The 18,362-nt window shown below is 44.5% G+C and overlaps 1 protein-coding gene across 5 annotated transcripts in view; it reads right to left on the bottom strand.

Moving 5' to 3' along the window:
• Positions 1–18,362, bottom strand: part of LOC115158899 (lipoma-preferred partner homolog) — a 357,166-nt gene that overhangs the window by 111,744 nt on the left and 227,060 nt on the right. For all 5 annotated transcript variants that reach the window (XM_029708324.1, XM_029708325.1, XM_029708322.1 and 2 more), the window contains one exon: positions 1,381–1,474. In XM_029708324.1, the coding sequence (XP_029564184.1) occupies positions 1,381–1,474 (94 nt within the window). The remainder of the gene's footprint in view (positions 1–1,380; positions 1,475–18,362) is intronic.

Below are 18,362 nucleotides of genomic sequence, written 5' to 3'. Positions count from 1 at the left end.
TGACTATAGTAAGTGCCACGGTGTTGACGGTAACAGGGTGGACCGTAACAGGTTGTAACAGGGTGGACGGTAACAGGGTGGACGGTAACAGGGTGGACGGTAACAGGGTGGACCGTAACAGGGTGGACGGTAACAGGGTGGACGGTAACAGGGTGGACCGTAACAGGGTGGACGGTAACAGGGTGGACGGTAACAGGGTGGACCGTAACAGGGTGGACCGTAACAGGGTGGACCGTAACAGGGTGGACCGTAACAGGTGGACCGTAACAGGGTGGACCGTAACAGGGTGGACGGTAACAGGGTGGACGGAAACAGGGTGGACGGTAACAGGGTGGACGGTAACAGGGTGGACCGTAACAGGATTGACCATTTCTTGTTAAATCAGCCCTAAATTCCCTTGTGATAGGGGGAATGGAAGCTTGTTGTGTGCAACAAGGAAGGGGGCCATTGAATGCAAGCTGCACTAAAACATTGAAATTGAATGAATCATTAATCGCATGAAATAAATGATAAAGTTCAGAACTGACTTTGTCAATGCAACAAAATAACTTGGTCTTTACAGGTATTTAGTGGGTTCAAATCTTCCTACATGGAGCACGGAAAGGCATGTCAAAATGCTGACTTTAAGCACTTTAGCAAGTCTTTATTCATATAAAAAAGGTGACTTATTGAATTCTCCATGTGGTCTATATTAATAAATTACACTTCATTTAATAATATATCTACTGAAAATATCAAAAGGACCAAAAAGCACTATTTTCGTGGAACGACCCTATAATGACGATCACCGTAGTTTAATGTACTATGGACAGTAAAGTTCTGTCTTACCAAAGTACTCCTCAGCCGGAGGGTTAAGGTTAGGGTTAGTAGGTAGGGTGGTATGTAGTCTTACCAAAGTACTCCTCAGCCGGAGGGTTAAGGTTAGGGTTAGTAGGTAGGGTGGTATGTAGTCTTACCAAAGTACTCCTCAGCCGGAGGGTTAAGGTTAGGGTTAGTAGGTAGGGTGGTATGTAGTATTACCAAAGTACTCCTCAGCCGGAGGGTTAAGGTTAGGGTTAGTAGGTAGGGTGGTATGCAGTCTTACCAAAGTACTCCTCAGCCGGAGGGTTAAGGTTAGTAGGTAGGGTGGTATGTAGTCTTACCAAAGTACTCCTCAGCCGGAGGGTTAAGGTTAGGGTTAGTAGGTAGGGTGGTATGCAGTCTTACCAAAGTACTCCTCAGCCGGAGGGTTAAGGTTAGTAGGTAGGGTGGTATGCAGTCTTACCAAAGTACTCCTCAGCCGGAGGGTTAAGGTTAGTAGGTAGGGTGGTATGCAGTCTTACCAAAGTACTCCTCAGCCGGAGGGTTAAGGTTAGTAGGTAGGGTGGTATGTAGTCTTACCAAAGTACTCCTCAGCCGGAGGGTTGTCCATGTCATAAAGCATCTTCTTGGTGAGGCGCTCCAGTTCCTCCTCAGGCCTGGCACTGCCGGGAGCCTGCAACACAACACAGGTGCATAGTGGGTCATACACACAGTTTACCACAGTCACTTTACCACTGCCATAACCACTGGCTGGACAAAACATTAAGAACACCTGCTCTTTCCATAGACTGACCAGGTGAATCCAGGTGAAATCTATGATCCCTTATTGATGTCACTTGTTAAATCCACTTCAATCAGTGTAGATGAAGGGGAGGAGACAGGTTAAAGAAGGTTTGATTTTAATGCTTTGAGACAATTGAGACATGGATTGTGTATGTGTGCCATTCAGAGGGTGAATGGGCAAGACACAATATTGAAGTGCCTTTGAACGGGGTATGATAGTAGGTGCCAGGCGTACCGGTTGGTGTCAAGAACTGCAACGCTGCTGGGTTTTTAACGCTCAACAGTTTCCCGTGTCTATCAAGAATGTTCCACCACCCAAAGGACATCCAGCCAACTTGAAGTAACTGTGGGAAGCATTGGAATCAACATGGTCCAGCATCCCTGTGGAACGCTTTCGACACCTTGTAGAGTCCATGTCCCGACGAATTGAGGCTGTTCTGAGAGCAAAAGGAGGTGCAACTCAATATTAGGAAGGTGTTCTTAATGTTTTGTACACTCAGTGACTAGACAGTCATACAGACAGTCTAACACAGTCATATAGACAGTCTACCACAGTCATACAGACAGTCTAATACAGTCATACAGACAGTCTAATACAGTCATACAGACAGTCTAATACAGTCATACAGACAGTCTAATACAGTCATACAAACAGTCTAATACAGTCATACAGAAAGTCTAATACAGTCATACAGACAGTCTAACACAGTCATATAGACAGTCTAAAACAGTCATACAGACAGTCTACCACAGTCACATAGACAGTCTACCACAGTCATACAGACAGTCTAATACAGTCATACAGACAGTCTAATGCAGTCATACAGACAGTCTAATGCAGTCATACAGACAGTCTAACGCAGTCATACAGACAGTCTAACACAGTCATACAGACAGTCTAACACAGTCATATAGACAGTCTAATACAGTCATACAGACAGTCTAATACAGTCATACAGACAGTCTAATACAGTCATACAGACAGTCTAATACAGTCATACAGACAGTCTAATACAGTCATACAGAAAGTCTAATACAGTCATACAGAAAGTCTAATACAGTCATACAGACAGTCTAACACAGTCATATAGACAGTCTAAAACAGTCATACAGACAGTCTACCACAGTCACATAGACAGTCTAATACAGTCATACAGACAGTCTAATACAGTCATACAGACAGTCTAATGCAGTCATACAGACAGTCTAACACAGTCATATAGACATTCTACCACAGTCATACAGACAGTCTAACACAGTCATACAGAAAGTCTAATACAGTCATATAGACAGTCTAATACAGTCATACATACAGTCTAATACAGTCATACATACAGTCTAATACAGTCATACATACAGTCTAATACAGTCATACAGACAGTCTAATACAGTCATACAGACAGTCTAATACAGTCATACAGACAGTCTAATACAGTCATACAGACAGTCTAATACAGTCATACAGACAGTCTAACACAGTCATATAGACAGTCTAAAACAGTCATACAGACAGTCTAATACAGTCATACAGACAGTCTAATGCAGTCATACAGACAGTCTACCACAGTCATATAGACAGTCTACCACAGTCATACAGACAGTCTAACACAGTCATACAGAAAGTCTAATACAGTCATACAGACAGTCTAATACAGTCATACAGACAGTATAATACAGTCATACAGACAGTCTAATACAGTCATACAGACAGTCTAACACAGTCCTACAGACAGTCTAACACAGTCATATAGACAGTCTACCACAGTCATACAGACAGTCTAACACAGTCATACAGAAAGTCTAATACAGTCATACAGACAGTCTAATACAGTCATACAGACAGTCTAATACAGTCATACAGACAGTATAATACAGTCATACAGACAGTCTAATACAGTCATACAGACAGTCTAACACAGTCCTACAGACAGTCTAACACAGTCATACAGACTTCTCCTGACCTCACCTCCACAATCTTAGAAAAAAAGGATTCTACCTGACAACAACAAGGGTTCTACCTGACACCAAAAAGGGTTCTCCTATGGGGACAGCTGAAGAACCCTTTTGGAACCCTTAGACAGGGAGATCTATATTATACAAGTTTAGCCTCTAGCTTTCTGTTAAAGCATCCTGAAGTCTGTTCTGTCTGCTGGGTGTGAAGGAATTGCACCCTCTGACCCTGTGGCCCTCTGACCCCTACAACCTTAAGGGGCATGGTGTGGTTGCTTCCCAAATGACACCCTATTCATTAGAAATTGCACTACTTTTGACTTTTAGTGAGGAGGAATGTGACCCTGGCTCTGTGGCCCTGGGTGGCCCCTACAACCCTGAGGGCCACGCTGTGAGTATCGGATACATGTTGAGTCCATACAGGAATGCAAGCCATGTGGAGTAAGCATTCATCATTCTGACTGAGACCAATCTCTGGTATGTGGAATATGAGACCAATCTCTGGTATGTGGGATATGAAACCAATCTCTGGTATGTGGAATATGAAACCAATCTCTGGTATGTGGAATATGAGACCAACCTCTGGTATGTGGAATATGAAACTAACCTCTGGTATGTGGAATATGAAACCAATCTCTGGTATGTGGAATATGAAACCAATCTCTGGTATGTGGAATATGAAACCAATCTCTGGTATGTGGAATATGAAACCAATCTCTGGTATGTGGAATATGAAACCAACCTCTGGTATGTGGAATATGAAACCAACCTCTGGTATGTGGAATATGAAACCAATCTCTGGTATGTGGAATATGAAACCAATCTCTGGTATGTGGAATATGAAACCAATCTCTGGTATGTGGAATATAAAACCAATCTCTGGTATGTGGAATATGAAACCAATCTCTGGTATGTGGAATATGAAACCAATCTCTGGTATGTGGAATATGAAACCAATCTCTGGTATGTGGAATATGAAACCAATCTCTGGTATGTGGATTAAGAGACCAATCTCTGGTATGTGGAATATGAAACCAATCTCTGTTATGTGGAATATGAAACCAATCTCTGGTATGTGGATTAAGAGACCAATCTCTGGTATGTGGAATATGAAACCAATCTCTGGTATGTGGATTAAGAGACCAATTTATGGTATGTGGAATATGAAACCAATCTCTGGTATGTGGAATATGAAACCAATCTCTGGTATGTGGATTAAGAGACCAATCTCTGGTATGTGGAATATGAAACCAATCTCTGGTATGTGGAATATGAAACCAATCTCTGGTATGTGGAATATGAAACCAATCTCTGGTATGTGGAATATGAAACCAATCTCTGGTATGTGGAATATGAAACCAATCTCTGGTATGTGGATTAAGAGACCAATCTCTGGTATGTGGAATATGAAACCAATCTCTGTTATGTGGAATATGAAACCAATCTCTGGTATGTGGATTAAGAGACCAATCTCTGGTATGTGGAATATGAAACCAATCTCTGGTATGTGGATTAAGAGACCAATTTATGGTATGTGGAATATGAAACCAATCTCTGGTATGTGGAATATGAAACCAATCTCTGGTATGTGGATTAAGAGACCAATCTCTGGTATGTGGAATATGAAACCAATCTCTGGTATGTGGAATATGAAACCAATCTCTGGTATGTGGAATATGAAACCAATCTCTGGTATGTGGATTAAGAGACCAATCTCTGGTATGTGGAATATGAAACCAATCTCTGGTATGTGAAATATGAAACCAATCTCTGGTATGTGGATTAAGAGACCAATCTCTGGTATGTGGAATATGAAACCAATCTCTGGTATGTGGATTAAGAGACCAATCTCTGGTATGTGGAATATGAAACCAATCTCTGGTATGTGGAATATGAAACCAATCTCTGGTATGTGGATTAAGAGACCAATCTCTGGTATGTGGAATATGAAACCAATCTCTGGTATGTGGAATATGAAACCAATCTCTGGTATGTGGAATATGAAACCAATCTCTGTTATGTGGAATATGAAACCAATCTCTGGTATGTGGAATATGAAACCAATCTCTGGTATGTGGAATATGAGACCAATTTCTGGTATGTGGAATATGAAACCAATCTCTGGTATGTGGAATATGAAACCAACCTCTGGTATGTGGAATATAAAACCAATCTCTGGTATGTGGAATATGAAACCAATCTCTGGTATGTGGAATATGAAACCAATCTCTGGTATGTGGAATATGAAACCAATCTCTGGTATGTGGAATATGAAACCAATGCAAATGAGAAAAACAACAATAATAGCCTTTACGTCTGTAATATCAGAGGTCAGAGGTCAGTCCAACAAGGCTTCTGTTCACGGCCAACATGCTATTTAGTGACAGTTCCATAATGTTACGGGTGAAGACGCCAATGCAGTGGAAACACCTGGATTTCTGCATAAATTGGTCCTAAAATTTGATCTGATCTTCAGCTAGGTCACAACAATAGGAGGTCATGCCACAGCATCTCAATCAGGTTGAGATCAGGACTCTGACTGGGCCACTCCAGAAGGCGTATTTTCTACTGTTGAAGCCATTCTGTTGTTGATTTACTTCTGTGTTTTGGGTCGTTGTCCTGTTGCGTCACCCAACTTCTGTTGAGCTTCAATTGGCGGACAGCCTGACATTCTCCTGCAAAACGTCTTGATAAACATGGGAATTCATTTTTCCATCGATGATAGCAAGGTGTCCAGGCCCTAAGGCAGCAAAGCAGCCCCAAACCATAATGCTCCCTCCACCATACTTTACAGTTGGGATGAGGTTTTGATGTTGGTGTGCTGTGCCTTTTTTTCTCCACACATAGTGTTGTGTGTTCCTTCCAAACAACTCCACTGTAGTTTCATCTGTCCACAGAATATTTTGCCTGTTGCGCTGTGGAAAATCCAGGTGCACTTTTGCGAACTTCAGACGTGCAGAGTTTTTTTTTTTTGGACAGCAGTGGCTTCTTCCATGGTGTCCTCCCATGAACACCATTCTTGTTTAGTGTTTTACGTATCGTAGACTCGTCAACAGAGATGTTAACTTATTCCAGAGATTTCTGTAAGTCTAAGATTCTTCTTAACCTCATTGAACATTCTGAGCTGTGTTCTTGCAGTGACTTTCCCTTACGGCTACTCCTGGGGAGAGTGGCAACAGTGCTGAACTTTCTCCATTTCTATAGACAATTTATCTCACCGTGGACTGATGAACATCAAGGCTTTTAGAGATACTTTTATAACCCTTTCCAGGTCTATGCAAGTCAACAATTCTTAATCTTAGGTCTTCTGAGATCTCTTTTGTTCGAGGCATGGTTCACATCAGGCAATGCTTCTTGTGAATAGCAAACTCAAATTTTGTGAGTTTTTTTTATAGGGCAAGGCAGCTCTAACCAACATCTCCAATCTCGTCTCAGTGATTGGACTCCAGGATAGCTGACTTCTGACTCCAATTAGCTTTTGGAGAAGTCATTAGCCTAGGGGTTTCACATACTTCTTCCAAACTACACTGTGAATGTTTAAATTATGTTTTCAATATAGACAAGAAAAATACAATAATTTGTGTGTTATTAGTTTAACCACACTGTGTTTGTCTGTTGTTGTGACTTAGATGAAAGATCAGATCTAATTCTATGACCAATTTAAGCAGAAATCCAGGTAATTCCAAAGGGTTTACATACTTTTTCTTGTCGCTGTAGCTCCTTTTGTCTGGATCACAGTGGCTTTTTTTAATCTGCAATATTCAAACTGAAAATGACTTTGCTATTCGTACATGAATAGAAACCCTACATGGTCACATGATTATCTGTAACAACAGTTTAGACCCCAACAAAGACACATACCTTCTCAGACTGATCGCTAACGTTAGCAATAAAAATACAAAAAATAAATGGAAATGCATCAGCTAACGTTCACAAACTATTTCCCATTTTGAACGCACCTCAGGTTGGCATTGAAGAGTGATTCTCTGTCCAGATTAATGAACATTTGACCATGTCTCCATCATGTGTCATCTGTAGTCATTTAGGACCATTAGACAGCTGTTAGTCTACAGGTGTTTTATTAGTGTTTAGGCAAATATCATGTTTTTATTTACCACTGGAGAGCAGCAGATGGTGACTGAGCAGATTGTGGTCACCGTCAGCAGCATGCAATGTGTTTGTGTGTGTGAAAGGGGCACTGGCTGTCCCTCGTGTGTTCAACTGGCTGTCCCTCGGCTGTTGTATTACACTTTACTGAACTTAGAAATATCACATAAATGTCTCTCCAGCAACTAGATCTCACAAGCTTATATTATTGCCGTTTAATAGCTGAATAAAAACGGTGAAACAATCATGAAGCATGCAGGGAAGCAATTTCTCTCCTTTATTCATGCGAGAAATGATTCTCTGCCGTCCAAAAAAAGAAGCCGTAACAAGGTGCTTTAAACTGCCTGGCAGGGAGAGGCTGCACGAGACAGCAGGGAGAGGCTGCACGAGACAGCAGGGAGAGGCTGCTCGAGACAGCAGGGAGAGGCTGCGCGAGACAGCAGGGAGAGGCTGCGCGAGACAGCAGGGAGAGGCTGCGCGAGACAGCAGGGAGAGGCTGCGCGAGACAGCAGGGAGAGGCTGCACGAGACAGCAGGGAGAGGCTGCACGAGACAGCAGGGAGAGGCTGCTCGAGACAGCAGGGAGAGGCTGCACGAGACAGCAGGGAGAGGCTGCACGAGACAGCAGGGAGAGGCTGCACGAGACAGCAGGGAGAGCAGGGAGAGGCTGCGCGAGACAGCAGGGAGAGGCTGCGCGAGACAGCAGGGAGAGGCTGCGCGAGACAGCAGGGAGAGGCTGCACGAGACAGCAGGGAGAGGCTGCACGAGACAGCAGGGAGAGGCTGCACGAGGCAGCAGGGAGAGGCTGCACGAGACAGCAGGGAGAGGCTGCACGAGACAGCAGGGAGAGGCTGCACGAGACAGCAGGGAGAGGCTGCACGAGACAGCAGGGAGAGGCTGCACGAGACAGCAGGGCGCCACACACTGGATAAGGAACACCTTTAATATCAGAAACAAGTTTCTCATAATGGGAGGATTTAATCCCCTTGGTTTGATGTGTGGGTTAGATTAGCAGTGTTAACACTACAACTGCTAAAGCAGTCATTTGGATTGCTCATTAATTATTTATTTTTTAATACTCTGCCATTTTTAAAGTCATGCCCACCCACCATCCTTGACTTTTACTAAATAAGTCTATATATTTTTTAATTTTTAATTTTACCTTTATTTAACTAGGCAAGTCAGTTAATAAGAACAAATTCTTATTTACAATGCCGGCCTAGGAACAGTGGGTTAACTTGCCTTGTTCAGGAGCAGAACGACAGAGTTGTACCTTGTCAGCTCGGGGATTTGAACTCTATATAAAACACACTGTGGTTGTTAGAATCTTAATATCACAAACATAACTGGAGTCAGAACCACTTTTAGGTGGGCGTGTCATTATTTGAATGGTTTTCACTTGTTGCCCTTCCTTCTCCCGACAGTTGAAGGTGCCCAGTTCAAAATTCCCCAGAAAATTGCCTCAAAACTTAACCTAAATTATACCGAAACTAATTTCACACATATAATATAAATATGTATAATATAACATATAATAATAAACTAAGTAAATTATGATGGGGGAGAAAGGGGGAGAATGGGTGAGTTGAAAAGAGAGAGAAAGCGAGTGATGCAAAAAGTATGTGAACAACCGTTCAAATTAGTGGATTCGGCTATTTCAGCCACACCCGTTGCTGATAGGTGTATAACAATGAATACACAGCCATGTAATCTCCATAAACAAACATTGGCAGTAGAATGGCCTTACTAGTATTATTTTGGAATGAGATGTTGGACGAGCAGGTGTCCACATACTTCTGGTCATGTAGTGTACCAGTGGCACCGTGAGAGGCATGGCCATAGGTGTGGCTGAAGGACTCCCAGTGCAGAACCATGGACAGAACCACCCACCTCAGCACAGAAGAACAGGTATGCTGACTTCAGCACCATGGACAAAACCACCCACCTCAGCACAGAAGAACAGGTATGCTCACTTCAGCACCATGGACAGAACCACCCAACTCAGCATAGAAGAACAGGTATGCTGACTTCAGCACCATGGACAGAACCACCCAACTCAGCATAGAAGAACAGGTATGCTGACTTCAGCACCATGGACAAAACCACCCACCTCAGCACAGAAGAACAGGTATGCTGACTTCAGCACCATGGACAAAACCACCCACCTCAGCACAGAAGAACAGGTATGCTGACTTCAGCACCATGGACAAAACCACCCACCTCAGCACAGAAGAACAGGTATGCTGACTTCAGCACCATGGACAGAACCACCCAACTCAGCATAGAAGAACAGGTGCGCTGACTTCAGCACCATGGACAGAACCACCCACCTCAGCACAGAAGAACAGGTATGCTGACTTCAGCACCATGGACAGCGGCACTGGCTGCAGCACAGTGGACAGTGGCACTCAGTTCAGCACTGTAGAAGGTTACACAACCTTCACCAGGCCGGCTGAAGACAGCACCACCAACTCTGCTCACCCATCACACCTACGCAGGATTACTAATCAGCACACCTGCAAGGCATTCCCTAATCAACTGACTGGCACAAGAGTGCAGGCTGAAGCTTACTCTCCCGCTTGCATTGTGTTGCGCTCGCCTTCCACAGACTCCTAAGGAAAGTTACGGACTCTGTCAGCGAGGCCACACTGCCGCGGACGCAAGAGACTACAGGTGACCGCCATCTTTATCCACCCTCTTACCTCAACGACTTGTGGACTAGAAGGCCAGAGACGCTAAATTATTAAAAAAAACAACTGCAACTTGAACTCTTCTTCTTCTTGTGTGTTTACTCATTGTCGCTTGTGTAAAATCAGGCACAACTCAGTCCTCCAGACAATACCCTATATCAGTCCAGCTAATCCAAACAGTCTTATCAGTCGACTTGATGTACACAGTGAGAGTGTGTAATTTACAATGGCAAGAAGACAACAAGACGATATGGACAACCATGCTGCGTTAGCGATGCTACAAGATCTGAATTGAAACCATCTCAGATGGAAGAAATGAATCATGACGTTGCTGATGAGTTCTACTGATTCTGAGCCTGAACATACACCTCCGCGGTGCCTATAAAAGCCAGAACGGTGGGCACTGAGCAGGTGGCCGCACCCCCACCAAGAGGAACGGTGAGACATGAGAGGGACAAGGACAGCACCGTTTTAGAACAAGCCGGTGAACAAAACATTAGGAACACCTTCCTAATATTGAGTTGCACCCCCTTTTGCCCTCAAAACAACTCAATTCATCTGAGCATGGACTTTACAAGGTGTTGAACGCGCATGCTGACTCAAACCGGTATGCCTGGCACCTACTACCATACCCCGTTCAAATCTCATATTACGGCACAGAATATTTTAATGTAAAAAAATTGTTTCATTTGTTACATGTGACTGTGTAAAATCTAGCAGTACTAATTCTTTCACTGAGAGTGAGGAGTTTCATTTCATCTCTGAAATGAAACAGAGTCATTGAACAACTCCATGCCATTACTAGATGGTGAAAAAAACACACCAATCTCTCACCATTTCATTAAACATTAAAAGCCAATTTTCAAACATTTCTGAGAATGGATATATAGCTGTTTGGAATGAAACGCTTTAAATTTGTCATTCATTGTAGAGTTACAGCTTGTTGCATACTCACTAATATGCCTTACTGTGTGTCCTAGGGACCCAGAGAAACCCTGGGGCAGCCTGCCTGCCTGCCTGCCTGTCTGCCTGTCTGTCTGTCTGTCTGTCTGTCTGTCTGTCTGTCTGTCTGTCTGTCTGTCTGTCTGTCTGTCTGTCTGTCTGTCTGTCTGTCTGTCTGTCTGTCTGTCTGTCTGTCTGCCAGTCTGCCTGTCTGCCAGTCTGCCTGTCTGTCTGCCTGCCTGCCTGCCTGCCTGCCTGCCTGCCTGTGTGTCTGTCTGTCTGTCTGTCTGTCTGCAGAGGAATGTCATGACATGGAGGAGGACAGGAGAGATTTGCACGTCCAACGTGTAGATTTCCAAAGTGTTAATGAAGTCTACTGTTTGTCCTACTGGCTAATACACCAGCCTGCAGGCTACAACACTGCCAGAACCTTCTACTACCAGCCTGCAGGCTACAACACTGTCAGAACCTTCTACCACCAGCCTGCAGGATATACAGTAACACTACCAGAACCTTCTACTACCAGCCAGCAGGATATACAGTAACACTACCAGAACCTTCTACTACCAGCCTGCAGGATATACAGTAACACTACCAGAACCTTCTACTACCAGCCAGCAGGATATACAGTAACACTACCAGAACCTTCTACTACCAGCCTGCAGGATATACAGTAACACTACCAGAACCTTCTACTACCAGCCTGCAGGATATACAGTAACACTACCAGAACCTTCTACTACCAGCCAGCAGGATATACAGTAACACTACCAGAACCTTCTACTACCAGCCAGCAGGATATACAGTAACACTACCAGAACCTTCTACTACCAGCCTGCAGGATATACAGTAACACTACCAGAACCTTCTACTACCAGCCAGCAGGATATACAGTAACACTGCCAGAACCTTCTACTACCAGCCAGCAGGATATACAGTAACACTACCAGAACCTTCTACTACCAGCCAGCAGGATATACAGTAACACTACCAGAACCTTCTACTACCAGCCAGCAGGATATACAGTAACACTACCAGAACCCTTCTACTACCGCCTGCAGGATATACAGTAACACTACCAGAACCTTCTACTACCAGCCAGCAGGATATACAGTAACACTACCAGAACCATCTACTACCAGCCAGCAGGATATACAGTAACACTACCAGAAACCTTCTACACAGCCTGCAGGATATACAGTAACACTACCAGAACCTTCTACTACCAGCCTGCAGGATATACAGTAACACTACCAGAACCTTCTACTACCAGCCTGCAGGATATACAGTAACACTACCAGAACCTTCTACTACCAGCCTGCAGGATATACAGTAACACTACAGAACCTTCTACTACCAGCCTGCAGATATTACAGTAACACTACCAGAACCTTCTACTACCAGCCTGCAGGATATACAGTAACACTACCAGAACCTTCTACTACCAGCCTGCAGGATATACAGTAACACTACCAGAACCTTCTACTACCAGCCTGCAGGATATACAGTAACACTACCAGAACCTTCTACTACCAGCCAGCCAGGATATACCGTAACACTACCAGAACCTTCTACTACCAGCCAGCAGGATATACAGTAACACTACCAGAACCTTCTACTACCAGCCTGCAGGATATACAGTAACACTACCAGAACTTCTACTACCAGCCGCAGGAATACAGTAACACTACCAGAACCTTCTACTACCAGCCAGCAGGAATATACAGTAACACTACCAGAACATTCTACTACCAGCCGCAGGATATACAGTAACACTACCAGAACCTTCTACTACCAGCCTGCAGGAATACAGTAACCACTACCAGAACCTTCTACTACCAGCCAGCAGGATATACAGTAACACTACCAGAACCTTCTACTACCAGCCAGCCAGGATATACAGTACACTACCAGAACCTTCTACTACCAGCCCTGCAGGATATACAGTAACACATACCAGAACCTTCTACTATACCAGCCTGCAGGATATACAGTAACACTAACCAGAACCTTCTACTACCAGCTGCGGATATACAGTAACACTACCAGAACCTTTACTACAGCAGCAGGATATACAGTAACACCTACCAGAACTTCTACTACCAGCCAGCGGATATACAGTAACACTACCAGAACCTTCTACTACCAGCCAGCAGGATATACAGTAACACTACCAGAACCTTCTACTACCAGCCTGCAGATATACAGTAACACTACCAGAACCTTCTACTACCAGCCTGCAGGATATACAGTACACTACCAGACCCTTCTACTACCGCCTGCAGGATATACAGTAACACTACCAGACCTTCTACTACCAGCCAGCAGGATCTACAGTAACACTACCAGAACCTTCTACTACCAGCCAGCAGGATATACAGTAACACTACCAGAACCTTATACTACCAGCCTGCAGGATATACAGTAACACTACCAGAACCTTCTACTACAGCCAGCAGGAATACAGTAACACTACCAGAACCTTCTACCTACCAGCCAGCAGAATATACAGTAACACTACCAGAACCTTCTACTACCAGCCAGCAGGATATACAGGTAACACTACCAGAACCTTCTACTACCAGCCTGCAGGATATACAGTAACACTACCAGAACACCTTCTACTACCAGCCTGCAGGATGTACAGTAACACTACCAGAACCTTCTACTACCAGCCAGCAGGATATAACAGGTAACCTACCAGAACCTTCTACTACCAGCCAGCCGGAATATACAGTAACACTACCAGAACCTTCTACTACCAGCCTGCAGGATATTACAGTAACACTACCAGAACCTTCTACTACCACCTGCAGGATATACAGTAACACTACCAGACCTTCTACTAACCAGCCTAGCAGGATATACAGTAACAATACCAGTAACCTTCTACTACCAGCCTGCGAGGATATACAGTAACACTACTACCAAGAACCTTCTACTACAGCCAGCAGGATATACAGTAACACTACCAGAACCTTCTACTACCAGCCAGCAGGATATACAGTAACACTACCAGAACCTTCTACTACCAGCCAGCAGGCTAACAGTAACACTACAAGAACCTTCTACTACCAGCCCTGCAGGATATACAGTAACACTACCAGAACCTTCTACTACCAGCCTGCAGGATATACAGTAACACTACCAGGAACCTTCTACTACCAGCCTGCAGGATATACAGTAACACTACCAGAACTTCTACTACAGCCAGCAGGATATACAGTAACACTACCAGAACCTTCTACTACCAGCCAGCAGGATATACAGTACACTACCAGAACCTTCTACTACCAGCCTGCAGGATATACAGTAACACTACCAGAACCTTCTACTACCAGCCTGCAGGATATACAGTAACACTACCAGAACCTTCTACTACCAGCCTGCAGGATATACAGTAACACTACCAGAACCTTCTACTACCAGCCTGCAGGATATACAGTAACACTATACCAGAAACCTTCTACTACCAGCTCAGCAGGATATACAGTAAACACTACCAGAACCTTCTACTACCAGCCTGCATGTATACAGTAACACTACCAGAACCTTCTACTACCAGCCTGCAGGATATACAGTAACACTACCAGAACCTTCTACTACCAGCCTGCAGATATACAGTAACAATACCAGAACCTTCTACTTACCAGCCTGCGGATATACAGTAACACTACCAGAACCTTCTACTACCAGCCTGCAGGATATACGTAACACTACCAGAACCTTCTACTACCAGCCAGCAGGATATACAGTAACACTACCAGAACCTTCTACTAACCAGCCTGCAGGATATACAGTACACTACAGAACCTTCTACTAACAAGCCAGCAGGATATACAGTAACACTACCAGAACCTTCTACCTACCAGCCTGCAGAATATACAGTAACACTACCAGAACCTTCTACTACCAGCCAGCAGGATATACAGTAACACTACCAGAACCTTCTACTACCAGCCTGCAGGATATACAGTAACACTACCAGAACCTTCTACTACCAGCCAGCAGGATATACAGTAACACTACCAGAACCTTCTACTACCAGCCTGCAGAATATACAGTAACACTACCAGAACCTTCTACTACCAGCCAGCAGGATATACAGTAACACTACCAGACCTTCTACTACCAGCCTGCAGGATATACAGTAACACTACCAGAACCTTCTACTACCAGCCAGCAGGATATACAGTAACACTACCAGAACCTTCTACTACCAGCCAGCAGAATATACAGTAACACTACCAGAACCTTCTACTACCAGCCAGCAGGATATACAGTAACACTACCAGAACCTTCTACTACCAGCCTGCAGGATATACAGTAACACTACCAGAACCTTCTACTACCAGCCTGCAGGATATACAGTAACACTACCAGAACCTTCTACTACCAGCCAGCAGGATATACAGTAACACTACCAGAACCTTCTACTACCAGCCAGCAGGATATACAGTAACACTACCAGAACCTTCTACTACCAGCCTGCAGGATATACAGTAACACTACCAGAACCTTCTACTACCAGCCTGCAGGATATACAGTAACACTACCAGACCTTCTACTACCAGCCTGCAGGATATACAGTAACACTACCAGAACGTTCTACTACCAGCCAGCAGGATATACAAGTAACACTACCAGAACCTTCTACTACACAGCAGGCAGGATATACAGTAACACTACCAGAACCTTTACTACCAGCCAGCAGGATATACAGTAACACTACCAGAACCTTCTACTACCAGCCAGCTAGGATATACAGTAACACTACCAGAACCTTTCTACTACAGCCTGCAGGATATACAGTCACACTACCAGAAACCTTCTACTACCAGCCTGCAGGATATACAGTAACACTACCGAACCTTCTACTACCAGCCAGCAGGCTATACAGTAACACTACCAGAACCTTCTACTACCAGCCATGCAGGATATACAGGTAACACTACCAGAACCTTCTACTACCAGCCTGCAGGATATACAGTAACACTACCAGAACCTTCTACTACCAGCCTGCAGGATATACAGTAAACACTACCCAGAACCTTCTACTACCAGCCTGCAGGATATACAGTAAAACATACCAGAACCTTCTACTACCAGCCAGCAGGATATACAGTAACACTACCAGACCCTTCTACTACCAGCCTGCAGGATATACAGTAACACTACAGAACTTCTACTACCAGCCTGCAGGATATACAGTAACACATACCAGAACCCTTCTACTACCAGCCAGCAGGATATCCAGTAACACTACCAGAACCTTCTACTACAGCTGCATGATATACAGTAACCACTACCAGAACCTTCTACTACCAGCCTGCAGGATATACCAGTAACACTACCAGAACCTTCTACTACCAGCCTGCAGGATATACAGTAACATACCAGAACCTTCTACTACCAGCCTGCAGGATATACAGTAACACTACCAGAACCCTTCTAATACCAGCCAGCAGGATATACAGTAACACTACCAGAACCTTCTACTACCAGCCTGCAGGATATACAGTAACACTACCAGAACCTTCTACTACCAGCCTGCAGGATATACAGTAACACTACCAGAACCTTCTACTACCAGCCAGCAGGATATACAGTAACACTACCAGAACCTTCTACTACCAGCCAGCAGGATATACAGTAACACTACCAGAACCTTCTACTACCAGCCTGCAGGATATACAGTAACACTACCAGAACCTTCTACTACCAGCCAGCAGGATATACAGTAACACTACCAGAACCTTCTACTACCAGCCTGCAGGCTATACCTTTACCACATTCTTATAATTAAAGTACACAGAGGTAGCAGGAAAATAATCCTTCAGCAATATGAAATGGTCATTATTATGTGGATTATAATGAATGGATATTTGTTTTAGGGGTTAATTAAAAAAAAATATATTAAATCCAATATGCCACAATTAAGAGCCATCAAAGGTCAGGTCTGATCTAGGGCTGTGGTTAATATCGGAAATCAAACCCGCCCGCCCGCTGGGCCATTACTGGTTAAGGTCATCAAAGTGTCACTGGGTGAGAACACAAACATGGTGTACTGTAAGAGTACAACACCCAGGGCTCATGGGTGTCTAGTCAGCACACGAATGGTTGGCTGGCTGATTGGCTAGCTGGCTGGTTGGCTGGCTGACTGGCAGACTAGATGGCTGGCTGACTGGCAGACTAGATGGCTGGCTTGCTGGTTTGCTGGCTGACTAGATGGCTGGCTGGCTGGTTTTCTGGCTGACAGGCTGACTAGATGACTGGCTGGTTTGCTGGCTGACTAGATGGCTGGCTGGCTGGTTTGCTGGCTGACTGACTAGATGACTGGTTGGTTTGCTGGCTGGCTGTTTTGCTGACTGACTGGCTGACTAGATGGCAGAGACAGTCAGATAGAAACCCACTGTGGATAGACCACACTGCAAAGCTGCTTCCAGAAAACACCGGAAGGAAAGTGGCTGGGTGAGAAAAACACATGTAATCATCATCTGTTTAGAGGGAGAGAGGGCTGGTATGGCAACACAGCCCCAGTCCCCATAACCCTCCTCTCACTCACCACCCATGGTGGCATCGACATACTGTTACACCTGATTTGATCAGGGCTGGTGTGTGTGTGTGTGTGTGTGTGTGTGCGCGTGCTGAGGTGGGGGGGATTGAGGACAAGCTGTGTGTTACCTTTCACTTGATGCCTCAGGTGTCTGCTGAGCTCGTATTAACATGATGTAAAGCTGCTGGGGGTTCCAAGAAAGAGCCAGACAATTCCCCTTCTCCCAACCTTCCCTCATATCTGTCTAGTCACAGAATACTACAGCAGATCCATCTCATTCTGATCCTAGATCAGCAATCTACTACGAGAGGCTTTCTGAAGCTGGGGCCTGGATACTACAGCCTGGATACTACAGCCCGGATACTACAGCCTGGATAATACAGCCTACAGCCTGGATACTACAGCCCGGATACTACAGCCCGGATACTACAGCCCGGATACTACAGCCCGGATACTACAGCCCGGATACTACAGCCTGGATACTACAGCCTGGATACTACAGCCCGGATACTACAGCCCGGATACTACAGCCGG

The sequence above is a fragment of the Salmo trutta genome, chromosome 22, assembly GCF_901001165.1.
Source record: "Salmo trutta chromosome 22, fSalTru1.1, whole genome shotgun sequence".
Classification (NCBI taxonomy): Eukaryota; Metazoa; Chordata; class Actinopteri; order Salmoniformes; family Salmonidae; genus Salmo; species Salmo trutta.
The sequence above is the reverse complement of the archived record's forward strand: the minus strand, read 5'-3'. Positions and strand labels throughout refer to the sequence as shown.